The 27713-nt window shown below is 43.0% G+C and overlaps 2 protein-coding genes and 1 non-coding gene across 11 annotated transcripts in view; 2 read left to right on the plus strand and 1 right to left on the minus strand.

Moving 5' to 3' along the window:
• The window catches only part of LOC119441812 (Fanconi anemia group D2 protein homolog), a 93722-nt gene extending 82289 nt beyond the window's left edge, over positions 1-11433 (minus strand). Inside the window, exons 1-6 of the mRNA XM_037706438.2 lie at positions 11301-11433; positions 11131-11211; positions 10166-10291; positions 8586-8653; positions 8348-8400; positions 5424-5471 (exon numbers count right to left, since the gene is read on the minus strand). Of these exons, the coding sequence (XP_037562366.1) occupies positions 5424-5471; positions 8348-8400; positions 8586-8653; positions 10166-10291; positions 11131-11211; positions 11301-11340 (416 nt within the window). The 5' untranslated portion in view covers positions 11341-11433. The remainder of the gene's footprint in view (positions 1-5423; positions 5472-8347; positions 8401-8585; positions 8654-10165; positions 10292-11130; positions 11212-11300) is intronic.
• LOC119441814 (ADP-ribose pyrophosphatase, mitochondrial) overlaps positions 1-27713 on the plus strand; it is a 234038-nt gene that overhangs the window by 201946 nt on the left and 4379 nt on the right. For 2 of the 9 annotated variants that reach the window (XM_049661641.1, XM_049661646.1), the window contains exons 4-5: positions 21696-21807; positions 22248-22391. The exons of 1 other annotated variant lie outside the window; for it this stretch is intronic. In XM_049661641.1, the coding sequence (XP_049517598.1) occupies positions 21696-21807; positions 22248-22391 (256 nt within the window). Of the gene's footprint in view, positions 1-11521; positions 11736-11846; positions 12035-15478; positions 15659-21695; positions 21808-22247; positions 22392-27713 lie in introns of those variants that run through there. 6 more of the 9 variants (XM_037706439.2, XM_037706440.2, XM_049661645.1 and 3 more) reach the window with 6 other exon arrangements.
• Trnat-ugu (transfer RNA threonine (anticodon UGU)) lies at positions 7942-8013 on the plus strand. The gene has a single exon. It is a non-coding gene; the product is annotated as a tRNA-Thr (tRNA).

The raw sequence follows: 27713 nt of genomic DNA on the forward strand, positions 1-27713 counted from the left end.
CGCCCAAATTGAAAACTGCTCTCAGCAGTTGGTCTGAATCCTATGATTTTATTAAAGAAGTTTACCAGCATAGCTGCCACTATGCTGGTGCCACAGCTGGGTGTCACATCAAATGAATTATTCAACGGGCTGTAGTTTTTAAGGATTCTTTTTCTTTTAATGTATAATTATTTTTTTGTCAACCGTCTCACTGATTCACCAATCCCAGAGACAGCAGAAGCATGGCTTCATCTGAACTAATGACAAAGGCAAAAGGAGTAACATCGCAAAACTGCACAGTGAGTTATTAGGGACGGCGTGGTCGAGGCCTATGGATTAGTTCTGACCAGCTTTGGTTCTTTAACCCCTTACGTGTTTTATACTTTTGACCAAAAGTGACCTTGTGTTGTTTTTTATGGCTTATTTTCAAGCTTCACTCCATAGAAAACCCTTCTAAAGCTTTTTCAACCAATTTGCTTCAGAACCTCATTTTAGCTTTCCACTATGTAACATGTATGTACTTGTCATTGCCACAAGCGGTACGGTTAGAAACAAGGAAAAATGCTTCTTTTTACCCTGTTTCAAAATCAACTATTTTGCAAAGCAAAGTTCTTCCCCCAAGAAAGTTTTTCATGCATTCTTGCATGACAGCTCCCCTCAGGACAAGGATGGGGGCTGTCGGTGTCCACACTGCACCACTTTCAGGCTAAGTCAATGTCATCTCTGCTTTCCGAATCATCACTTTTGGTAGAAGGAGCGATGAGAAAACCACGATCATCCTCTTTGCACGAAGAACAAATTCTAATGCATTGCTTTCGCTCTAATATTCACTATCAGATTCGAGCATCGGTTTTCTTTCGCACACGCAACTCACGTGTAAGCTGTCAGTGGCAGACGGCATCGTTCTAAATCTGCCAAACGGTGAAAAAAGCGCGCGATTCTAAAACGCAGTCTTTGAATGCTGCCAAAGTGCTGCCATCTATGTAGCAGAAAATAAAGATCGAAATAAATGCGCCCCTCCAGCGCTGACAAAATGGTTACCATCTATGTTGTAGAACACAAAGCCTGAATCAATGCGGCCTTCGAGGCACTGAAAAAGTGCTGACATCTACTATATAGTAAAACAAAAAAGAGAGGAAACAACGTCAGTTTCGAATGCTGGCACTGCAGCCATCTATGCAGTAAAAGAAAAACTAAGTGGACATGCTGAGTTCATCCAAATCGCTTTGAAAACAGGTTATCTCAGCCCGTCCAAACAGAAATTCACCAGAATCGTGTAGGGATGGTCGATTAAATATTTTAATCGATTAACGATTAATCGTTCGTCGGTTTAGCCTATAATCGATTAATCGCTTTCGATGCGGGGCTTTTCGTCGATTAATCGATTAATCGACTTTTTTTTCCGGCGCTTTAAAAAGGCTGAAACACAGTTATCTACTCACGTAAGTACCCATTATAACGATTGAAAGGTGGAACCAGGATAAGAAATACAAGGGTATAACCTTTGATAAAGAATAATGTTTGACTTCTTGAAGGCCAACTATAATTGCCACTAGGGACTAGTGAAGGAATAAACAATATACAGGGTGTTCATATTTAAGTTTTACGGAATTTTTCAGAATTGCCTGTGGCAGGTAGCATAATTCTTATCGTTGAGCTGGGTTATTCGAAGAGGCGGACATTAGTAGCACGAAAAATTGAAATACATATTTGACTAATTAACAAACATTGAGTAATGAACTTCTTAGTTAATTACTTTACGAAACATATTACAATTTATGAATTGTAGCCGATGAGTTCGCAAGACCCACTTGAAAGGAATTTACAGGATGACACCAGTTTCGAGATATTATTTCTCAAAGTGTGGGACGAAATACATGGGCATTCCAGTTACTTTTGTACTTCAAGGCATTTTGGTAAAAATGTAAGTGCAACAACAGCGTTTCTTTACGGCGAGTTTGATGGTGCATATCTCCGAACTGGTGTCATTCTGGAAATTCAGTAAGTTCTTGATGAGGGCTAGTTGGTTCATAATTTGGAACTGAGGTTTGAACAGCGCGAAGAAAACAAGGACACGAAGAAACAAATACCACAAACAAGCGCTTGTTTGTGGTATTTGTTTCTTCGTGTCCTTGTTTTTTTTTTTCGTTGTTCAAACCTCAGTTCCAAAATCTGGAAATTAGTTCCTAGTGGATACGCCTGACAAGTGAATACGCCTGTTTTCTAATGTACCAGCAGGTGTTCATCAAGGCTCAGTCCTCGGTCCACTTCTCTTTTACAGCGAAAGCTGTATATGGCTAGGCGAAACGAAAAACCATTCGTCCCATGTTTCGATAAACGTCTCCATTGGCTGCGGCGTCATTACGTCGTTCTCTACGTCGCACCCAAGCGCGCGCGCCATTGGCAGCTAGCGCCGTTATTTACATCGTTAGCGAACGCGTTCCCGCCATTGCCACGTTGACGCTGCTCTGCCCGAAACGCCTCCTCCTCGGCTCGTCGTTGTCGCATGCGTTCGATATCTCGAGTTAGCTCGGCGTAGCATCCGCCCGCCATTGGCGCTTGCGTTCCACCTCGTGATTTCAACGTGGACGTTTCGTCGCAGCCGAAGCCAAAATGCCGCCCGAGAAACTCCCGCCGAAAGCGGGCATTGCCCCGGCGAACGCGTTCCCGCCATTGCCACGTTGACGCTGCTCTGGCCGCAACGCCGCCTCCTCGGCTCGCCGTTGTCGCATGCGTTCGATATCTCGAGTTAGCTCGGCGTCGTGGTTAGCAGCGTCCGCCCGCCATTGGCGCTTGCGTTCCACTAGAAACACAAACAAGCAGCCAATATTTGAGAAACTCTTCAATACATCGTCGGCATTAACCCACTGCTAAACATCGGGGCCGCACGTTTCAGCTTCTCTGGTTAACCATCTGTACGGAGTGCTTGGGCGATGTTTTTTAATCTATATTAACGATCTTCCGAACTGCGTTCTTTGTTCTTCCATAAAGCTATTCGCAGGTGACTGTGTTCTCTACCGTAAAATTCCTAATTCTTCCGATTCCCAAGAACTGCAGGACGACCTTAACCGCGTAACTGAGTGGTGTTCTAATTGGTGCATGCAAACAAATTAAAATAAATGCAAGGTCATGCGAATATCTCGTAACACTGTCATGCACACGTACTTTATTAATGGTGCACCTGTGACGTCAGTTACTTCTTACAAGCATCTCAGCCTTCACATATCAAATAACCTTTCTTAGCATTCGCATATTGGCTATGTTGCTAATAACGCTAACCGTATGGTTGGTTACTCGCGCCGTAATTTTAGCTCTGCCCCTTCGTCCCTGAAGCTAACTCTTTACAAAACTTTAGTTCGCTGCAAATTGGAGTATGCTTCAGCCATTTGGGATCCGACTCAGTCTTCATTAGTTTCTACACTAGAAAGTATTCAAAACCGCGGTGCACGCTTTGTCTTATCTAATTATTCTCGCTATGCAAGTATCTCATCAATGAAATGAACTCTTAACTTACCTGATCTTTCGTCACACCGCAAATGTTCCCGTCTTTCCCTTTTTCACAAAGTTTTTCATTTGAACCCCCTTCTAAAAGAAACCCTTCTTGCCCCTCCGTCTTATATTTCGTACTGAATAGTAAAAACCAGTCAAAAGACGAAGGACAGAGAATAGACGTGGCACACACGACGACTGGTTTTCCAGTCGTCGTGTGTGCCACGTCTCTTCTCTGTCCTTCGTCTTTTGACTGGTTTTTACTATTCAGTATGTACCAACTGACCCAGACAGCTACTCTACTTATATTTCGTCCCGCACTGACCACAGCCTCAAAATCGGGGTGACATTGTGCCGCACAAACCGGTACAGTGACTCATTCATCCCTAGGACAAGCACGGACTGGAATCGCGTTACCGCATCAGTCGCACTCATCACCGACTCTACCAACTTCAAGACCACTGTTCGAATGCATATTGTTAATATTTTTGGTTTGTATTTTTGCTGCATTATTTTTTGTTTTTGACTCCACTCCTTTCTGTAACGCGTTCGGGCCTGGAAAGTATGTGAAATAAATAAATAAATAACTTCACCGGCTGCAATTGGTAAATTTCAATATACGTCGTAAATTAATTAACTATGAAGTTAATTAGTAATATTTATTAATTAGTCGAATATGTGTTTCAATTTCTCGTAATAATGTCCGCCTCATCAATGATAACAATTATGCTACCTGCCACAAGCGATTTCTAAAAATTCCATAAAACTTAAAAAGGAACACCCTGTATGTTAAAAATGGCACTTACTGAGGAGGGTGGGCGTGGAGGAAGGAGAAATTAGAAGAGAGCATTGCAGCACGACTGACATCAAGAAGTAACGGCCCAACACGTGATCGCCACATCAGAGCGCGCGGTAGGTTTAATGCTGCCGGGTGCAGGGCAGCAGCGCAGCTGAACGGGTGCGCACCGATTTGAAACTACTGCGAACCAAACATTATCGGCCAATACGTTGTCTCTCAGGGTCACGTGTTGACCCTATACTGCGAGGTAAAGAGCGAAGGAAATGGCTTGTCGATGAGTTCGCTTTCCAAGACTTGCTGCCTCACGTAATGATCTCTCCTAGTTCATTTCTTCCTCCACGGGGGGCGGCCTCTCTCCGGCCCCAGGCAGCCTGTGTGACGTGTGCTTAAAGCGGGGAAACGCTTGGCAATCTCGGCAGGACTCGGGGAAAACAGTTGACAGTCGCTCTCGGTCTTCGCAGCCGCGCTGTCGTTGCTCGTGCTCTGCATTCTATAGTACGATTTCAAAATTTTCACGCCACTTTAGTCACTGTCTGGAAAACGATTAATCGAACTGCTTTCATCGATTAAACCGATTAAATTAAAGGTAGACATTGATGACGATTAATCGTTTTGCGGCGTACTTTTCGTCGATTAATCGATTAATCGTTCATCGATATTACCATCCCTAGGATCGTGGTGACAAGCTGAGCTCATCTGAAACAATTAAGGAGTTAATGCGCACCTAAATGAAAAAAAAAAACATCAGCGTTTTTGCATTTCACCCCCATCAAGACGCATCCCGCCGTGGCCGGCAGTCGAATCCGCAATTTCGTGCTAAGCAGCGGAACGCCGCAGCCACTAAACCATTGTGGCAGGTGAGGCAAGAAGAGCAAAAAATACAGAATATGGTTACAGAATATGGCCACAGGAATACGGCCTTCCATTCATGGCAGAAACACTGGATTCAACAAGTGGACTCAGGAGCAAACTATGTCAGAGGTAGCAAAACTTAACAGTTAACTTAGTTTAACAGCAATTACAAAAAGTGACATTTCCAATGCTTTCAGACATTCCAGGCAAAACTTGTAAACCAACCAAGCAAAGACAACCAGGTTTGTCTCCAGAAGCATGCAACCATGTGTAATCCATGAATGGGGCAATTTTTTTTGCTCACCTGTTGTCATCCAAATCCTGGTAAGTCACTGTAAGTGCTTTTTGCAACCTGAAATGAAGGCAAGGAATAACTTGTAATGTCATTGACCCTATGATACAACAAATGAATGAGCATGAAGTGGTTATGACTGAAACAAGGCTGACAAAGGATTGGTTGAAGGGCTTTTATGCTGCAAAGCAACACCTTAGCATGCAAGTACATTGTAGTGCAGCAGTTTGCAAACTTCCGGTCATTATGGAGGTTTTGACACATTCAAAGACCATACAAAGGTGCACCTGGAAGTGTTTCCTACTTTCATTTTTAATACAGAAGTATGCAAAGAACAGAAACCAACACAGGGCCATGACAACCTAATGCATGCTGCCGCAGCCATAATGGTTTTTAGGTGCCTTGCATTTTCCCACTCACATAGAATCAATGAGAAATGTATCATTGCATGCCAGAGACAAGATTGCTGATATAACATAAAAATGAAGGCAATGTAACTCCTATGTTGATTTCAACACCAATTATGTTTCATGTTTGCAATATGACCTCGAACAATGTGGACAATGGAGCTTCACACGGAAGGTCCCATTTCTAAATGCATACTTCAGCAGACACACTCTTTTGGCAAACAATGCTTACCAACGGCATATCAATAGGGCATTCCTTTAAAACAAAGTGAACTTTCATAAGACCTGCTCGGGCCTGCGGACAATAGTTTTGAGAAACAGTACTGTAAAGAGGCCCTCTGGATGAATTTTTATCAGTCTGAGTTCTTTAAAGAACACCAAAACCTCAGACATAGATGTTGTTTAATTTTCCCTTGTCATAAGCAGCTGCTACGAATGTAATCAAATATTATGCTGAGCAAAAGGCGTAGTCACTGAACAACCACAAGTCACTGAGGGAGATAAGCCATCGGTGGAAGTATTGTGAAGGCTTGAGCTTGTCTAGATAAAATAAAGGCAAGATTATTTATTTTAATCATAACTTAAATTGCATAACTTATTCATACTATTTTTACAGACGGAACACTCTAGTGAAAGGCTGTGGATTAATTTCGACCATTTCGAGGTTTTTAAGGGGCGCCTCACCAGGTCCACTTGGAAATTTTGCTTTTACACAGGAAGTGGTAAAGTGCCGTCTAGAAAGAATTTTACAAGAATTAAAAAAATTGGTTTGTTATTAGAGGAGATAGGAGCAACTGAAAACATTGCGTCGTTATGCTGCCAGGTGGCAACCTTCACTGCTCACATAGACACTCTCTCTCTTTGCTTCAAACTAGCATCTGTAAGCGACATGCCTTCCCTGCCTTCTCCCACACCAGAGCCGAGGGCCCCGTCATCTCTACGTCACGGGCCCACTTTCTTTTTTTCTTCTCTTCCTTTTTTATAGTGCCGTGCACTTGCAGTGTCATTTTTGCACATTCTACAGCGGATGATTTGCTGAAGTCATGTGCCACAAAAAGTGAAATTACAGGAGGTGCACCTGATGTTGAGACATTTGTTTGTGTGACATCGATGTTTGTGTGACATTCTGGCAGGAAGTGGGGCTCCCTCCCGAGGAAGTGTGCATGGGCCATCTTTCGATACTTTGTAGGCACAATCATCAAACTGTGATCAACGCACTGTGCTTGTCGGTTTGCAATACCCAAACATGGTGAGGGGCCCTTCAATATGACCTAAATCTATGAAGCAGAGAAAAATGTCACAGTTTCGCCCTAAGGGCGAAGCAATGAATGCGATAGCAACACAACAATGTCATACGAAGTAAGGTGAGCGGCTTTGGTAGCAATATGAACTGTAGTAAACATGAGCTGATTAAGTAAACAGGTGTGCTGCGGCGTAAGTAGACCGACATGAAGAGAGACTCGATGACCACGACAAGGCGCGTGTGAAACGGTGGTGTTGATGAGAAGCGCTTCCCGTGGGCAGCGCGCGTGCGAAGGGACACACCTGTAGGGCTGCACTGCCGATCCGGACAGCATTGCATGTGTAGCGTGCGTTGGAAAATGTGGCCCGACTATTACTAACTGAATGAACAAGCGTGGTGTGAGTGCGCACAAACAAACACGAATAGATCACACTGAATGACTGCAGACAACGACCTTCAAAACTCTGGCAGCAAGCGGATACGCCGCAGCGGCGAAGGTACGTGCGGTCTATCGCTTCAACAGAAGCTGAGCGGCGAATGCACGGCGCATAAAGGTCAGAGCCGTGTGGAGATAAGAGACGGTGCGAGCGAGCAACGAGCGCGGTTGTTGGCAGAGTGTAAGTGCGAGTATGTGATCTTTTTGGGTGAAAGCAACTAGTCAATAAACCCACATATGCTGCCTGAAGGCCTTCAGATAGCATATGTGGGTTTATTGATCAGTTGCCTTAACCCAAAAACATCCCGTACTCATGACGCCTGCGGCAGAAAGGATGTTCCACATCCGCCGCCTAGGTTTGTGAGTGGTGGCGCTGGCTAACACTCCCAGGGTTACTTCTAGTTGTAAGACATAAATACCCCAGAAAGTGGAAGGGAAAACGGCGCCGCAGTAGCTCAATGGTAAGAGCATCGCACGTGTAATGCGAAGACGTGGGATCGTTCCCCACCTGCGGCCAGTTGTTTTTTCATCCATTTTCATTTCCACAAATTTATCATTTCTTTAATTCAATTAGTAAGTATAAGTAATTTCCCCTATGTTGGCCTTGGTGTCATTGTTAGTTGGCTTATTATGATATGATTAACAAAAATCGGGCCCGTCAGTTCCCTTTCTTCTCGTTAACTATTTGGAAGTGTAATATAGGTCAGCATAGGCAAACACAACATATGAGCAACAATGAAGAGATGACAGAAAGCATCTAAAATGCAATTATCAGTAGCAACTACAAGGCACAAAAGATCCTAACTAAATTTTCACAGCTAATGCTCATACAATAAGCAGGAAACTTTACCTGTCTTTGTTATCCAAATACTCCTTGATTTCTTTCAGGACTTCTGCAACAACCTGAACAAACAGATGAAAACAAATTATATTGATGCAGAGGTAAGAGTGACAACCAGTATGTATAATCTGTTGCCGTAATAGCTACAAAAAAGGTGTTGTAATGAAAACATATATATATATATATATATATATATATATATATATATATATATATATATATATATATATATATATAGTGTGCTCACCTGAGGATATTCAGGATGTTCTTTTAAACTTTGAGTGAAATCCCTGCTGAATGTGGTAGAGTCAGCACCTAGAGTTTGACAAAGCATTGAAATTCTACAAGAAAACACATAATTCAAGTACATGTGTTTTTACTTCTACTTTATGATGCAGTATTACATGCGTACTGTATGCATAACCTTGTCAATGCAGTTTTTACTTTTGTGTAACCATGGGCTCAAGTGGGCGGTCCACAAATGCAAATAGCACCATTGCATTGCAATAAATGAATGAATACTTATTGGAGAAGCCTTGTCAGGTTTTATGCATTGTTTAAAGTTGCAGCAGAGACTTAAAAGAGTGGATAAGCTTTTTTTCAAGTTTTTCTTATGCCATAAGGCAGCCCTCGCGGAAAAAGATTATAGGTTCACGGTTATGGTGAAATTCTTAAAAATGTTAATAGAGAGCTTTAGCTTGTCCGTATACATATTACTCTTTACAGTACATACCAGGTTACCAGACGCATGGAGATGGACAGCCCCACAGGTGACACCATCTTGTGGTGCCGAGTTTAACCAGCGAGGACACAGCTATTACTGCAGTGAGCAAGCAGCCGCACTTCACTTAGCTGCTGGTGTATAACATCAACAGCCACATATTTGTTAAAGTGCTGTCCTTTATTTTCCTTCGACAAGAATGCCTATGCGATACAAATATGTTTCTAACGCTTTGTGGCTGGACAGACACCATAAGATATCACTGCCAGCGTTATTACTGCCGTCCACGCCTCTGCTAACCCAGTATTCTGTGAAGCAGATATATGGACAAGCTAAAACTTTCTGTTGATGGTGCTGCTAATCCAGACAGTTCTGGGTGAGTCCAGCTCATCTAAACGAAGCTGTGCCACATTGCGACTCATTTGGGTGCCATAGTAAACTTTTTAATAGAAGTTTTGTGACCTAAAAAGAAGAAGTTATGAAAACACTCTGCCAATGTGTAGAGACTACTCCTTAAACAGGTGGTTTCTCTATATTTTGCAGATTCTCCCCTTCTCAGAGACACAGGCAAAATATCAATCAGGTTAGATAGGTGAATTACTCTTTCACAATACTTCTGTTCTCCATTTTCTTCAGACCCAAGACATGCATTTAGCCCCTGTGTGTTTTGTGGACTTAATGTCCAAAAGCTGCATGTTGGCCAATGAGGGACAAAAAAGCAGCAGGCTCCTGAATAGTTTTAGCCACTCAGTGTTCTTTAAAATGCAGCTAAACACATGCTCATTTTTGCACCTCCATTGGAAGGCAGCTGCCATGACAGAGAATTGATCCTGGAACTTCATGCTTTGCAACACAATTCCAACGCTGTGAGCTTACATCTTCCCTGTCAACTATACTTCACATCTTTTCTGAAGTCACATATCCTGCCTTTTGCGTTATGTAGAATTTCCTGCAAGGAAATCCTGTGTTCACGTTGTCTCCTTGGTGCATGCTATATGCCCTGTCTTGTATTTGAGCTTGTAAATAAGCTGAGCCTCTTCAAGAACAGTCTCAACATAAAAAAACCTAAGTCCAACAAAATCACATGGTTATGGTGTTATACTCACTCAAGGTGTTGTGCTTTCTTCCGGAATTAAGGATAAGACCAGCCTTCTTGGCAAGAGAACAGAGGTAGGTTCCTTTTTTGTACTCATCGTTGTCGTCAAATACCTTGATAGACGTGAACGACCGACCTAAAATATATACAAGATATTAATAGAAAAACGTGAAAGAATTAAAGGATTAATTTACGCGAGTGTGGTTCATATTTGTAAAAGAATGAAGACCCACATACTTGACAAAAACACTAATCTGCATGGCCACGCTTGCGACATGATCTGTGTACTAGTGCACAATGTTAGCTTACGATTAATTACCTTTTAATAGACTAACAGTTTCCCAGTTTCCCTGTCACACAGTAAAGATTTTAATAGCAAAAACATAGCTTCCATCGCCGCCTTCTCTGTACTCGCATATTTTTACACTGGTTTCATATTTTTAGTAACATGGCTTACCAGCAATTCTCCCCCGCAAACGCACTTTGCTAAACAGTTCTTGCACATATTTACGGTGGGTTTATGGTATAATTTATGAAAACTACTGAAACAAGTGTACAAAGTGCTCAAATGATGTTACGCATGATTTCAAACGTGGTTTCAAGTAGTGCTGGCTTCCTGTCACCCAGTCTCAAGCATCACTCGAGAATTTAAGGCTGCGTAACCTTAATTCGTTCAACTTTACCCATAGGTGGAAGTGTGACTGATGAAAACCACTAATACGAAACAAATGCACCACATGAAATGGAGGTTTAAATCAAGTTCGCTGAAAGACCATAGCTCTACACAGCACATGATGGGCACTTAAACTAAGCACGACTTTAGGAAGCGAGATTTGACTGTCTCTATGTAGCGAGACCTCCCATAAACTGACGCCTGCGTTCATCCTATCATGAAGGCGCGCATGTTTGGAACAAGGCCCATTCAGCGAAGTATCGCGAAGAAAGCCTGAAATTTCGAAGTGCATCGAAACTAACCGCGTTGAGACCGCACCGACACCTCCGACATGTGATCCCCGTGCATGACTCGTCGCTCGCCCTGTGAAGGTCCATTTTTTTCTGGAAGAAAGTGAGACATAAGTAAACATTCGACGGGAACTTGCTAGGACTGGTAAGTAAAGCTTTAGTAAGGATAACAAGATATTCACGTTTGAGAACTTTCGAAGGAAAGCGCGCCGTTTTCGACATCGTCCTCTGCGATATCGCAGACACGTCAAAACCTGCCTAACAGGCAACTTAGTGCACCTGGTGGCAAATGTGAAAACAGTTTTACGCGCCCGTGCGGGAGCTCATTTTTGACATAGCTTTAAGCATAAGTAGGACTTGTGGTAGGACATATCATCATCAATCAACCTGGCTTTGGCTGTACGTTCCCGCCGCAGCCAAGAGCCGCGTAGAGCCGAAAGAATACGAAAGTAGTAAAAAGTTGTTTCGGAAAAGTCAAGCTGTAAAAGCGGCTGCAGTAAATTACTGCAGTTTTTTCATGTTGACAGTTTGCACAGCACTCTCCCAGTATCCCTGTCGTGATGTAAGGGCGTCCGATGCGGACACAAAATTTGCTGAAAGTTCTTTTCTCCTTATCTGTAAGTGCATGCGACGGTGTGTTCGTTGGTTCGCTTGTGCTCTATGCGAAGTTTTGGTCTCTTTTTTTCAACATGCCTGACATTGCCTCCTCCTCCTTCTTCTCCTTGTAGACGTTCGTGCCAACGACAATGCGTGTGCATGCCAAATGTCGGGGTGCGACTTATCCTGGAACGAACGTGCAGCGCTTATACGTACCAGATAACAAGGTGCCCTGGACTGCGGAGTGGCCCGATTACAAGCCACCTGAGTTCAGTATACCCGCCCTCTCGTCCAAGCCTTGGGCAGACCCCGAACTAGGGTAGAAAACGCTATTTTCGCGTTGTCACGCGCTGTTTGAAAACTATTTAAAGAACGTAGTTCAAGCTAATCGTTCTCGTGCGATAGTTTTTTGGACGTTCTCTTATTTATTTTTCTTGTTGATACATATGCCGGTTCGGTGAACTTTTGTTTGAAGATCCTGTTAAGCATGCTAATTGCTAATCACCTAACTAAACCAAATGCGACTAAGCTGCCCAGCACGAAATAAGAAGAAAAAAGGTATATAAACTAAATATAATTGTAAAGCACAGCTTGAGTATAGCAGGGCTAATGAGGAGACAAAAGATTGAGTTACTACAGACTAATGAAAATTATGGAGGAAAATAAAGGAAGAAGAAAAGCACTGATTTTACCGTTTACCAAGAAAACCGCATGGAACCTAAAAAGATCTTTTGAATAACTAAGCAGACATTCCCGTCACTGTGTCAAACAGTGAAGGCAACTGAAAAGAGTGGAATGGCTAAAAAAGTGGCAATTTGACGAAGTGGTGTTTAGGATCCTCTCTCATATATGTTGGAATATCATAGACAAGAAAATTGAAAAAAAGATGTATGGTCCTGTCTTAATTGCAAGACTAAACATGATAAGAAGAAGCATGGTTAGTCTTGCAATTGATAAGAAGAAACATGGAAGAAACATAAGAAGAAACATAGGAGCCATCCAAAACCGAGCTAGTCAATTCATTTCCCGCAATTACAATAGGCAGTCAAGCATAACTCGAATTAAACTTGACCTTTCGCTTCCTGCACTAAGTAGTCGTCGTGACGTGGCATTGCTGTCCTTGTTCCATAAATATGTTCATCAAATGAAGTCATCGTCTTTGCTGCTGGAACGTGCAAGTTGCATATCACAACGACTGAATAATGATAAGTTTCACTCGCATCTACAGAAACACGGATGCATTTAATTTGTTGGCTTTGCCACGAGCCATCCGCTTGTGGAATTCCCTCCCTGACAGCACTGTCATGCAAACGGACCGAGATAAATTTAGGAAACTCCTGAACTTGCAGTTCCTGTCCTAAAAATGTGTCATTCTGAATGTCATGCTCTTTATTTTTATGTAACGTCACGCTGACTTTTGTTTCCCTTTCAAACTTTTCTTATGCGATGTTTGATTATGTGCGTGAACAATATGCTTGGTAAAATTTATTCGGTATTTTGTACACCACCCTGAACTGTTATTTCTGTTTATCTGCGTATTGTTAGTATTGTTTTTTTTTTTTTTTTCATACTTTGAAATCCACATTTTCTTACACGATGTTCGATATGTGCGCGAGCAATATGCATGATAACATTTAGCCGATGTTTTGTACGCTACCGCATCTTCTTCATTTGTAACCCTGTTTTGCGACGATGATTTCTACTCATTTTTGTGGTCCTCGAGTCTCGGAATTCACGTGTAAAACTGTCTTGCAGTGATGCCCCCCTTACTCAATGCTCCTCATGGGGCCTGTCAGGTATTTTGAAATAAATAAATTTAAAAAAAAATAAATAGGAAGGGTGCCAGGCTATACCTTTCAGTAGTAGCGGCACCAGGAATTTTCTGTTAGGCGAGCAGAACAGTATTCTTCATTTTTGTTGTGTATGCAGGATGGCAAACCATTATTTGGCACTTCATATAATGCTAGGAGGGGGCTGATGTGGTGGGCAGGAGGAAGTATTGGTGCTGCCGATATCTCACAGTTGCCTAGTTGTGGCACAATAAGTGACCACTGATTATCACCGGTCTCATGCTTGTTTGTTCCTTTTCATATATAAAGTTCATGCATGTACGTAGATTTCAGTGCATGCTAAAGATACTGCAATGGTCAAAACTGATTCAGAGCCCTCCACTATACACACTGCGGCATCTCTCATAACCCTCTGTGGAGTTTCAATGTGTTAAACCCCGCAATGTAAGTTTTTTTTTTTCTGCAGGTACACAAGAAATGGATTAATCGGGATGACATGATACAGTAGCTCACTCATCCCTCTGAGAGCTGCAGCTGCTGCATGTGGGCGCAATCCGAAGAAATATGCGCAGTGCTTTTTTAATTTTTTACGAGCAATATCATCATACTGAACCACATTGCTACACGATATCAGCAAAACTTGCTCAGTGTTATGTTGTCACGATAATAATGTTGATGACGCCAGGTCCACCATATAGAGACCAACTTTAGTATCAAATTAAAATATAAATGTTTCTCAACCTTCATACTTGCCAAGTGCCATTTTCTTAAGTGCGAGGAACGTGTGGTAGAGTTTCGGCAACTTCAACGAAAATATGTGTCAGTGTTTCTTTAAATGCCAAAGCTGGAAGATTGAGACTTTTGTACACTGAGCAGCAGCCAATGCCCCAGGTTGTCATTTCTACTTAGCGTGGAAGCTTGGGTGTGTTTTTGATTCATTGGAAAAAAAAAAAGAACGTAATGCAAGATAGACAGGGACACGAAAGAGTGACACGCACACACCGGTGCTGGTCTGCGGCACAGAACATGAAAAAGTTTGTTTTATGTTGCCGTTTTATGCTGCAATGTCTGTTTCTTCATTTTCTTTGTAGCTGAAATGACTGGAATATTAAAAAAAAAATTTGCTTTAGGTTTCATTTTTTGGGTATAAAGGAACTGTCAGATGTTGCTGCAGTCACTGTGAAGTATGAATTTCTGGAGCAGGTTACAGTATCAGATGCTCTGATCTCTGTGTTGTCAAAGGAGGCGAGGCATTGTTAAGTTTTATACCAGGCTAGAAAAGAATGAAAAATGTCTGCTCGATCTGCATGGCAAATCCTTTTATAGGTAACAGTTAACTGAGCACAGGGAAAAGGCAAGGAAATGCCTAAGTGCCCGTAGTTTTTTCTTTCACCCCCCCCTCCCTAAGAGGGACCTTGTCCAGAGCAAACAGAGCCATTAATTAAGGTGATGACGGAAGTGACATTATGGGTGCAGTTCGTTTAAATAATTATTGAATCGTCATTTGACCACTGCATTCTTAATGTGCCTGTATTTAAACTTTCTCATTATGTTTCAACATAACGGCATTATCTGTTTCTACCATTAGCCCTATTTGAGCCATTGTAGTTCTGTAGCAGTGTGAGTGATTGCTATGTGTTATTTGTTTGGTTATTTCAGTACTTGGAATGGACATCACTTGAGGGATGGAATTGAGGTGGACGGAGTGAAAAGCTTAAGGGAAAAAAAACTATGGCATGTTAATTGTACTTCAACTGCTGAGTCAGCAGACAAATGCAATGTGGTTTCATTGGCTTGCAAATTCTTCTCTTATGTGTTTTCTGCCACTAAAGCTTCAACCTTATTTTGAAAGTATACTCAATTCCTAGATGAAGTTGAGCTGATTAAGAAGCAGTTGATAGCAGAAATGAGAAATGCTTGCAGTTCTCTCAAAGAAAATGCTGTGATGATATTTTGGATATTTCACCCTACAGAGCCAACTTCTCACCTTGCTGGAATGCCTTGGATGGCAGTGTTGATAGACGGAGCCATGAAGGAATATACGCCGTTGTCGACGGCAAGCCTCTGAATCCTCATGGCAGGACAGGACTGTCTGGACGAGGACGATTAGGGCGGTGGGGACCCAATCACGCTGGTGATCCGATTGTGACAAGGTCAGCTATGTATAGAACAGCGAAGCTGTAGAATCATTTGCAGTGGAGGGACTAATGTTCATGTACATAACAAAAACCTTCGGCATTTGCACCTGCATGTCATTTATGTTGCCACATTGCTTGTGTGGCTCTAAAATGGTAAATTTAGCCTAACCTTTATTGGAGAACCTCATAATCATGTTTAGGTACTTTATGAAGATGATTCACTTGGACTTAGCAAGAAATCAGATCACCAAGGAATTTTAAGACTCTCCCATGCAAGGTTTTACATAAACGAAGATGCTGTAGTTGTATGCAAGGTGGCACCTTGCTATGTGATCACACCCACTTTCCGAATTTTACTGACATAATTTGATGGTTGTCGGATATCACCAATAGCAGTAGCTTAAGATGACTGTAAGATCCCTTCATTTTGGGGCCCGTTAATTTTGACAATGTTGTTATTCGAAAAATCACCAAAATTTGATGGCACATGAAAATTTTTGAACAAATAGTATTCAATTCAGTTTATTTTTCTTATACGAGAGAGAGGAGCAAAGGTTAACATGTTCTTTAACATGCCTGCAAAGCGTGGTGTGATGTGTAGTGTGCGACACGGTGCGGTGGTTGGAGACAAGTAGCAGACGCTCACCTGCCTCGGGCAGCAGCAGTTGACGATCGGGCAGAGTGGCGATGCCCAGGAAGGCAGGCGGCTTGGCGACACGGGCAGACTGCGGCGGCGTTCTGGCCGGGCAGCTGGTCATGGAACTCGCGCCCGTAGCCCGACAGCTCTCGTTCTGCCCACGGGCGCAGACGCTCGCCGGCCTCGGGCAGTAGTTCCCGAACGGATGGAGTGGCGACGCCCAGGAATGGGTTAGCGGGAGGCCCTGGTCGGGTGAAGTACTGGTGGCTCGGGTCCAGAACCCGACGGCCCGTCTTCAATCCCCAGTCCGGTGGCCGATCTTCTCCTGGTGCCGCTTCTGGAACTCTTCTCCCCTTCTGCCAGCGTGCCTTGTTTTTCTGCCACTCTGGCCGATTTGTCGTTTCCTCATTAGCTGCTTGAGGTTTCGTGTTGTCTTGCGATTGGATGTCTTTCTTTTGTTTTCTTCTTGTGCCGCGTGTTCACGTGCACTTCGACATTGTTGTCTTTAGCCAACACGGAATTCCCCTCGGCGCACGCTCTCCTTGTCGTCTGCTACTTGTTTCCAACCACCACACCGTGTCGCGCACTACACATCACATAAGCCCCTTTTTTTACAAAGTTTTACAGAGGAAAAACTGCCATTCAGTGCGCGACAAGCTCACACTTTTTCTAACCACGACATATTGTGTGTTCACGATGTTGCACAGGCAGGCAAAGTTCACTGAGCAAACTCGTCATAACAGCGTAGCACTCATCATTATACAAACATTCTCCATATAGTCCTTTAAGTCCCGAACGAGTTCATGGGGCATATAAAGCGCGACACTCACAAAAAAAGCACTTCAAATAATTCAAAGTTGCAGTCCTCTATTCACAACAAATATGATGTTTCTGTCCAAGGTCAACATCCTGAGAAAGCAACCGGCTATTCATCAGCTTCTTAAGTTATCCCGTCCCAGATAAGACGAACAGCGCGTCTTTTCTGCGTTTGAGATGATAGCACGGGAGCCGTTTTGCCATGACATTGAAAATGCATGCATGTAGGCCCCTGATTGATCTGGCTAAGGTGCTTTATTGCTTTGCTAGCCTCGACCAGGTTGCCATTATCACCTGAACAGCCTTCCCCGACATAACATGAATGCAAAGTCACTCTGCTGACATCTATGAGTTCACCTTCTGACATGTCATTGCCGTATTCTGCAGCCGAACCACAGTGTAATGTATCAATAACCGCAAGCAAGCTATCACACAGAACTTGCCTACATTCGTCATCACCAGGTGCTGACGCAATCGGCGACTTACTTTGCCAGTCACTAGTCTCGTTCTCGGAGTCTTTACTAGACTCTTCGCCAAGGAGCTCTGTATTTGTCTTCTTGTTGAGCAGCTCTGTAATCGTGTCCATTTTACAGTGGCCTATGTGGCCTTCGGGGTTGCAGGCAGGCGAACTTATCCTCACTTGGGGTGAGCTATTCGAGTGGTCCTCAAACCTATTGAGGCCACTTATCACCACCACAAGTGGTACACCGGAAGAGTGGGGGAGCATTTCATCGCTCGCCTCGCACTCTTCGAGGCCATTGGCTTTGCGAACCTTTGCCCAATCAGTCGGGCTTTCTAGAGTTCTCTGTGCCTCTTTATTGGGTGTGCTTTTTCCTGCAATGGTTTGCATGCGTACGTCCTTGCCGGTGGTGTCCTTTTCGAGGTCACTGCCACTGCGCACCATTACCCAGTCAATCGGGCTTTCTGAAGGCATTTGTGCCTCTTTATCCAAGGTGCTTTTACTAGCACAGATGCGCATGCGTGCCTCGATTTCATTAGACGCTGCCTGCTGCCTGCGCCCCGCGCTGTTCTCAGCCTCCTTGAGGTTAATGTCAAGACCTAGGCTGGCCCGTTCCTTGTTTACTTCTCTGTTGCCTTCTTATTTCGTGCCTTTTTCTAACAAGAGACCGTGATGGTGGTCGGGGCAATCACTAGACAGATGTCGAACTGCTGAGTCTGGAGTCCGCGTCAAACGCTTGCTCAATAGAGCTTGTATACGACTCCAGCTCAAATTGGTGATGTAGCGACAGGACAGAGCCGTTCGTTTGGATTTTATTGTTAATTCTAACGGCTCGGAACCATGGCTAGCACGCGAGAAATGTTAGCTTTAGCTGAACGCATGGGGCTGGAAGGAGCCGAATTAAAAGCGTGGTTAGATGAGCGGGAGGCGCGAGCACGAGAAGAATGCGCTGCGGAGCGAGAAGCGAAAAAAGATCAGCTTGAGTGCGAGACACATGTTTTGCAGTTGCGTCTCAAAGTCGCGGAGGCTGAAAGGGCACGCTCACTGAGAGAGATTCGCGAGGGAGTCGTATACAAGCTCTATTGAGCAAGCGGTTGATTTGATCCGAGTGTGTTCCTGTGTCTCTTTCCTACGTAGTAGTTCTTGTTAAGTTTAGGCCATGGGGAGCAAAATTTCAAGATAGACTTTGCATGGTGGATGGAGACACAGCAGCACTATGCATAATGTTCGCTGGTTTGCACTACATGAAACAAAAAAGAGGTGGACCACGCCGGGCGTTCACCGTGTTGCTACGAGCATATATCTAACGTACAAAGCACATAGCTGTTTATGGTACCATTTTGGATTGATAATAGTGTGATAACATTTAAATATGCACATATGCTTACTCTAGAATTAAAAAATGAAAAAATAAAGACAAAAGAAAGAAAGTACGACAAAAGAAAGAAAGTAACCAACCTCGGGAATCTGACTCGCACTTCTTAAGTGGGAGGCAGAGACGGTACCCTTGCTCTAAAGTTTGACTTCCTTTTTTTTTTCTTACAACGTATTTATTGCATCATGTATAATATAACATAAAAGGGTTTGAACGTGAGCTTGTTGGTATGAATCTATTGAAGAAAACATCGCTAAAAAATATGGGCGAGAAAGGAAGAATACAGGATGAGTGCTGATTGCCTACAATTAGTTTTATTGTGCCTGCACTAAGATTTGTCTTGGAAAGGAAGGAAAAGCGGGGGAGAGCAAGATTCCCAGTCGTGCATGGGTCTGAAGGAAAACCCAACAAATACATCAAGATTTCTTCTGGAGAAATCTGTACTCCTTGTCGGTGAGGACAAGTGAAGGAGTGCTGATGCGTGACGGGCCTTTGCACTTCATCGAAAAGGTTTCAAAGATTTCATGGGCACAATTCTCTCGATATCTGCGCAGAACCTTTATGTCTTGAAGCAACGGGACGCACCCACAGTTGGCGCACTGAATAGCCAGATTGCTCCCATTCTTATTTTTTACATCGTATGCATGCTCCCGCAAATGGTCATTGAGGCACAGTGCTATTGGCCAATAGTCCTGCACATACATAAAATCAATTGTTGCCAGTCAGTGCTCGTCCTGTCTTCCCTTCTCGTCTGTGTTTTTAGTGCTGTTTTCTTCAATGGATGTATAATACAAATATGCGAGAAACGTGCAAGCACTAGCCAACACATCTCATATTGATGGCCTAGAAAGGACCCATAAATCACGTTGTACATGCCATGCACCACAGAAAAACTACAACTAGTTTTTACCTTTATAAGTTGCCTGTCATTGCGCTAAAGTTTAACCACGGTGTAAGATATATGCTCTTTAGGTGGGGACACTTCTCGGCTTGCTTGCGAGACGCGATCGACCAGATAAAGTAGCAACGGCACGCGACCATCGGCCCGGTGATGGCAGCGGATACCTATCGGCAGGACGACACAACTTCAGTTAGAACGCAAGCGAGAGCTTGCGAGGACGAGAAACACGCTGAACTCTCTGCTGCGTCGAGGCGATGCCCTCTCCCCCATGCTCTCCCCTCACCACGGTGACCTAATTTCGCGCATCACTCAATCATTTCGGATGTTCCGCAAAGTCGCGGTTGCTATAGCAACGGTTCATACCGATACGTATCCGATACGTATCCGCTGCCATCACCGGACCGATCGACGCACGCCGTTGCTACTTTATCTGGTCGATCACGTCTCGCGAGGGTCCACACCTAAAGAGTATATATCTTACACCGTGAGTTTAACTCAAGATGGTAGCTTTTTGACTTTTGCATGTTCACTTGCTCTTGAAACTTTCTTTCTTAATGTCGGCTTGTTGAGATATTTTTCCGCTACCATTCTAGACAAATTATACACAAAACTTGGCTCTCAGACAAATGCAGAACCTGCGGTTGCTGCTAAAGGCACCTTTCTTTTCAAAACTGCGGTTGATCGCTGTGTTGATCAAGGAGGTTCTTGTTGGCATTGACGTGCAGCACTCGCGTCTTCTATAGCATACAGTCGCTGCAGTTTACTCCCTGCACTCAACTGCAGTGCAAGACTAGTGTAATACAGCATTGGTACCATTCATGTTCCTCCTGACAAACAAGACATTGCTGTACCTATATTTCCATTGAGAACTCCTCCACGCTCCATTGGATGCCATTGCCACAGCTGTAGCAGACAATCTACATTCTCAAGCAGAAGTGAGCCACTGCTTTGAAGAAACGTATACAGTTATTGCATTTGTGTATTTCTTTTTTAGAGCACACAAATTTCTACACATACGCGTACTACTAAAAATAAACTTCATGAAGCGACAATTTTGTACATTCCCAGTGTCGTTGCATGGGTGGCGAATCGGATCGCTTGCCCGAGTGACATCACTCACTCACACTACGCAGCGTGGTAAGGGGTGACTGAAAACTCAGGAGCGACGCCACTGCGATCAGTAGCAATGCATATCTTTGAAACCCTGTAATAAATTACACGGCTTTACGTGGAGCACTAGGTCTGTCTCTTAATGATCAGAAGGGCCTAGACAACTGACTTAGTACGTTTGTACACAATTGTCAAAATCGTTTCAGGGCCCCTTTAATGCCATTGCGTTGTCAGCTTACATGAAGATGGGCCAAGTTGACGAATTTGACGAATTGTTGCATTAAAGTATCAAATGAGGGTTTCCCGAAACTGGGAATACTCATAATGTAGCTCCTTAACTTCTAGAATGTGCTATTTATAGTAGTGTTGTGTAATGTTCTAGTAGTGTGGTTGTAGTACTTTTACTTTGAAGAATATGGTGAAAAATGGGACAACGTATCTTTTAGCATTCTTATACAATGCCTTCACCGTGGTTTGGTTGGCAGGTATAACTGGCATAATGTACTCTACTACACAGTATAGGTTAGCATTTTTGGTGGGTAGAAGCTCATCAGTGTCTGCCACTAGTTTCTGTTGCATCGCGCCAGGTTGCTAATTTCAAGAAACTAACATAACTGGTAATAATAGCTTTGCTTTTGAAAGGTCTGCTTGAGTCTCTGTACATAATCTGAAGAACAAAGATCGAGAGGTCCTTTTGTCACATTACTATTCATGAAGCAAGTTTTTGTCCTTCCCCTCCTTCTCTACCTGTAGGTGGAAAAGAGATGCTGAAGGCACGAAGGTTATAAACCAGTGCAGCCAACTGCCAGTGCTGCAGTTCGTGGCCATTGCAAGGAGAGACTCAGGCGAGTGGGCTATTCCTGGGGTAAGTAGTTGTTAGTCTAGTGTTCTCCTTCATTGATACAATCTGTATTTATAGACAGCATTATAGAGACAGTTGACCCAGACAAGTGAGCGTGGTCAGAATTTATAAGCAGTGCCTTTAGGACCCACTACACACGAGTGTCATATCAAAAATTAACTGTGCAGTGCATGCAGTGCATTAATCAAGCTCCACTCACCTGTTTTCAAGCAGCATAGCTGCAGAGCTGCTGTACATACGTAAGCACCATTTTGATTTGATAACACAGTATTCAGCTGTGTTAGTCCTTTTCCAGATACAATTGCAGACAATGCTTGCTCGCTGATATGAACTGTAAAACCTGTAAAACTTGCTTTAAGCTCAGCTTCAGCATCATGATTTGGCAAGAGCGCCGTTGCTCACACTAGACTTGGAATGGGCCAACAGTTGACTTCTCTCTCCAGGGAATGGTGGATCCTGGAGAAATGGTGAATGCCACACTGCGGAGAGAATTCTACGAAGAGGCCATGAACAGCCTGTCTCTGAGTGAGAAAGACAAACAGGCACTGGAGAGATCTCTCGAGTCATTCTTCAGTAAGGGCGTTGAGGTAAGTTCTGTACTGAGCCAAACTTCACTTTTGTGTCACAAAGCATCTCGCCACACTTCTCAGCCTACGTGGTAGCGGTGTCTTGCTCCGAGTACCCACTGACGATCCTTTGTTCAGTGCCTAAACCTGCTTCTATGTGTCAACTTTCACTCTCTTCATCTCAGCATGGCCTTTTCCTGTTCTTGGGCTCCTCCTTTCTTGCCAATTTCTGGGCCACCAGCAATAAATTGTTCACAGCAAAAAATTCCTTTTCAGAGGCAGTTTTGCAGCAGCTTGAATCCTGGTATGACCCTGGTAGGGGTGTGCAAATAGCAATTTTTGAGTCTGAATCGAATACGAATTGAATGGTGCCAGAAGCAAATGGATTAAAGAATACTTTTTAAATAATGTTGTATTAATGAGCAGCCATTTTCGCAATTGATGTAAGACGATGTTCACATCCTAGTATTCTTAAGGTTAGTAAATTTCTGTCAACCAATTTCACGTGATGAAGCATTGTTTATAAAAAGCACAATTGACCCTTTATTGACGAGTGTTGCCTACAGGCAACATAACAGAAAAAAACATTTTTTATTTTTTTTGCCGAGTTTCAGTATTGAGTACGAAGTTTCTGGCTGAGTGTCTTCGGCCTACACTGAATGACAGGCAGCAAGCATCATTTGTTGGTTTAGAACAGGTACATGGAACGAGGAAGAAGTTTGGCACGCGACTCACTGTCTTTTGAAAGCAAGGTCAGAGCAGACAGGCCAATGCAAGATATCCAGCTGCAGTGGTGTCACACATGTGATGTAAAATAGTGGCTTAGCCAGAAATTATGTTCAGAGGGGGCCCACGTTGCAGCGCGGTCTCCTCCGTATAGAATTTGTCGAGGGATCAAATATATGAATAATAACTGCATTGCCATTCCCAAAACCATTGTATGTTAGATGCAATACCAGCATATTAGATGCTGCAAACGAATTATTCAACGCTACGTCCTGTCAAGTAAAATATGTATTTTTTCATAAGAGAATATATTCATATGTCCCAAAAATTGTGGCAGAAATAACAGATTTTTTTTTTTGTCTACTTATTAAGTAAAGAAAATATCGCACAAACTTTAGAACTATATCATTTCGAAACCAGCAAAGCAGTGCATGCAGCTGATACGAAAAACGTAAAGGCCATGAAAAGAACAAGTTGAGAACAAATATTTTGATGAATCTTTGTCATTCAAGAACCTTGTTTACATTTTTGTACATGTGCAACGGCCAGGGAAAAACCTCAATGACGCTGTCCTTCGTTGCAATAGATTGCGCAGGAGCAGCTGTTACCGGTCGTGTATTGTAATTACACCAAGATTATAGTCTCAACAGTGAGTACATATAAAAAGCTGGAGTTCTGCAAAATATATATTAGAAATGCGAATATAGCATGGAATATACAAATGCGAAGATGCAACTTGATAAAGGGCAAAAAAATGTCGCTGGAAACAAAGTTCACTGCTTGTATACACAAAACCTCGCAACAAGATATTTAAATATATGTATAAGTCTGCCACTGTATATAATGCTTCAAACAAGAGAAATAAACATGTTGCACAGTCACAGATAGTAAACTTTACGCATAGAAAGACAGATGATCCAGGCAAGAACAAAACTGTGATCGCAGAAACCGTGATATGTACTTGGGCCATGCGGCGGTCGCGACAGCACCATATGGGTAGAAAATAGCGAAATAATGCAGAAATCAGTACAAAGATGTGTAATTTAAATGCCTGCAGTGCGGCAACAAATATTCTGGACCCATAAGTAAAGAAGGATATTGCTTCGGTTCAAAAATGAAGTAAACGCAGGTAGCTAAAAAAGAAAGAAAAGGCCGAACGAAAGCCACAGATGATGAGGCAAGTTGAACTACCCAATATCCGAGTGTGTTTGTTGGGAAACGCCGCGTGGGCCCGGCTATCAGTGAGCAAGGTCGGTAAAAATTGGTAATTGATGTCCTCGTAATTTTCGTATTCGCATGTTAATTTTGATTATAATGCTAACTGTTACAATAAATGGCAAAAATTTCTGCGGTTTTTAAAGCTAATGAACAGTCATACGTTTTCATAATTACGAGTTTATGGACCTGAAGGAACAGAGCTTTTTACTTTCATTGATTTTTGCTGCTTCGCCATCTAAAGGACAAACTTCACTCGGCAGGGAAGTTTAGCGAAGCGGTCAGTGACTTCGGACACGTTGATGCCGACGTCTCTGTGGGCGTATAGAAGCGCCAGCCTAAACTATGCGTTCCTCAGACATTGTGGAGCGCAAGCAGTTTTTTAGTAATCTCATGTTAAAAAATATTCTCTCTGCGCTGGCATTGGTCACTGGAAGGGTGTCTAGAATCTGGTACACATTTACATAGAACCTGCAGTCCCAATGAGAGAGGGCATTTATATCGGTGCCAAAACCTAGAAACACTCCTTCGATGTCGTTGGCATCCTTGTTTAGGTACCTTGCACAAACAGTAAGCTGTTTGATTCCAGCAATATCCGTCGTTTCGTCAGCAAGTATGGAGAAGCAGCCTGCAGTATTTACTTTTGCATCTAGGCTTTCTTTGATAATTTCACCACAAATTTTATAATTTAGTTTTGTACATCTGGGCTTAAATACAAGACATTACTGGGGCAACTTTCTAAATGGTTCTTCAGATGTGCATCTCCACAATCAGGTCGCATGTGAAGAAGCGCTCTGAAAATACCAGTATTTTCAGCGGGGGCTTTGCTTAAATCCATACGACCATTGTCCCTATGACCACGGAGAGCCAGAACTTGTCGCCCGCAAAAAAGAACTGCCTCAACAATAGGCCGTTAACTTTCTTCTGTTTTCGCTTAATTTACTTTGCCTGCCCTGGTCCAGTTGATCGATAACATTGGGCGTGCTTCCTGAAAATGTTTGGAGAAAATTATTAGCTGCCAGCTGACAGTCACGGTGATATTTAGTATTTTCATGTGTGTGCAAGATTTCAAGCGCGTGCTTTCATTTCTGGAACGGCTTAGACACGAGGGCTCCAGTGCGCGCCATGTTGGCCCAAGTTTATAAGAACATTAAGCCCATAATGTTCCAGAATTGAAAATCTAAAGCACGGCTTTGTAAATCTCAGTGCACCTTTCGCATCATAAATTTATGAGAACATTAAACCCATAAAGTTTTAGAATTGAAATCCATGCGCTCCGTAGATTCTGCGGCCGATGCGAGCCGCAACGTGCCTGCTCGCTATCGAAAAGCCCTTAAAGTTTGTGCTCGGATGGGGCTCCTTGCGTTATGTGACTCCAGGTGCACTGAGGGCGTTGCGATGAAATCCAGCCCGAGTTCGCAATGTTCATGCCGAAATATCTTTTCGAGCGTGAAAAAGACATGATAAGCAAAATACAGAATGATTCCCGGCGCCGGTGGTTGTTTTAGTCGGCGGTGCATGCCATCACAAAAAAATTTGGGCGGGGGGGGGGGGGGGCAGGGTGAATTTGCTTTCATTCATCAGGGGCGAGGGCACCCCTGATGTAAAGCAAATGAAATCTACACCTATGGTTCACATATAATGAGAGCTGTCATTACAAATTGACAACAAAGCCTTAGGTGGCTTATGGTGAAGCCCACTTCCAGCTTCCTGCCTGGGGTTTTCCCCCTATTGCTGAAAAAATTTCTGCAAAAATGTTTTTGTTTTTGTTGATTATGCTTATTCTTGATTTGTTTTGTGCATTTAGATAGAAAATAAACATTTTTTCTGGTTATTTATATGTCTTGTTCTTACAAGAATTAAGAACAAATTATTCGCATACACAGGACTCTTGAGAAAGTCCAAATGATCGCTGTAGTCAGACTCGAGTCTGGCTCCCTGAGCGATATAGTAGCCTGCTCCACTGTGTAAGTTCTCAATTGTTACAACTATAGTACTATGCCCGCGGGTTTTAGAATTGTCATACTTTTGCCCCAATTTTATATTTGATTGCGCAGAGTTGACGCTTTAAAATCATCATCATCAGCCTATATTTATGTCCACTGCAGGACGAAGGCCTCTCCCTGCGATCTCCAATTACCCCTGTCTTGCGCCAGCCGATTCCAACTTGCGCCTGTGAATTTCCTAACTTCATCACTCCACCTAGTTTTCTGGCATCCTCAACTGCGCTTCCCTTCTCTTGGTATCCATTCTGTAACTCTAATGGTCCAGCGGTTATCCATCCTATGCATTACATGGCCTGCCCAGCTCCACTTTTTCCGCTTAATGTCAACTAGAATATCGGCTATTCCCGTTTGTTCTCTGATCCACACCGCTCTCTTCCTGTCTCTTAACGTTAGTCCTAAGATTTTTCGTTCCATCGCTCTTTGTGCGGTCCTTAACTTGTTCTCGAGCTTCTTTGTTAACCTCCAAGTTTCTGCCCCATATGTTAGCACCGGTAGAATGCAGTGATTGTACACTTCTTTTCAACGACAGTGGTAATCTCCCAGTCAGGATTTGGTAATGCCTGCCGTATGCACTGCAGCCCAATTTTGTTATTCTATAAATTTTTATAAATTCTATAAATTTGAAACTATTACAAAAATTTTATTATATATGAATAGTGACTATTCGGTTCAAAGATCTGATTGAATAGGACATTGTTCGATTTGTTATTCTAATGTTTTGAATATTCGCGCAACCCTAAGCCTTAGTGTCGTAGAACCATCCCAACTAATGTGCATTGGGCATGGAAGGCTAGTGTATCTTTTATGCGGTTAATTTTTACAGAAGAGAGGCTGTGCACAGGTGCAGAATTAATATGGCATCGTTGTCAACAGATGCAGAGGAGGTTACAGATTCGTAAATACTGGTACTCACTGCTCTTTTTTTTTTTTAAGAAGAATTTTATTTATTCATTCACGAAAATAAAAGCACAGTAACAGGATATATAGAAGGAGGTCCCAAAGCTCAAGGCTGTAAGGGGACCTCCTGACTTGCTTAGGATCTGCATGACTTCAAGAAAAGACAGCATTGGCTAGCATCCTTCCAGGACCCCTCTAACGTGGTCTCAGTTGCATAGGACTGCTGCGATACTTAATGTGCTTAAATTTAAGACCAACTTGTCAAAGGTGCTACAAGGCAAATCATCCTCGAAGGTACCTTGTGATCAACTCGGTTGCCTTGCTTGTGCTTCGTATTCTCTGGTGCCGTTTGCTGCCTTACTAATGAACGAACTAGCCCAAAATATTTCTTTATTTCAATTGAAAAAATAATAATACTTTATTTCCTCAATACTTTCCTTGGTTTCATTGTCTGTATGCTTCATATGGGTCTAACAAACAAACAAAATTGCCCCTTGGA

The sequence above is a fragment of the Dermacentor silvarum genome, chromosome 2 (genome assembly GCF_013339745.2).
Source record: "Dermacentor silvarum isolate Dsil-2018 chromosome 2, BIME_Dsil_1.4, whole genome shotgun sequence".
NCBI classification, from domain to species: Eukaryota; Metazoa; Arthropoda; class Arachnida; order Ixodida; family Ixodidae; genus Dermacentor; species Dermacentor silvarum.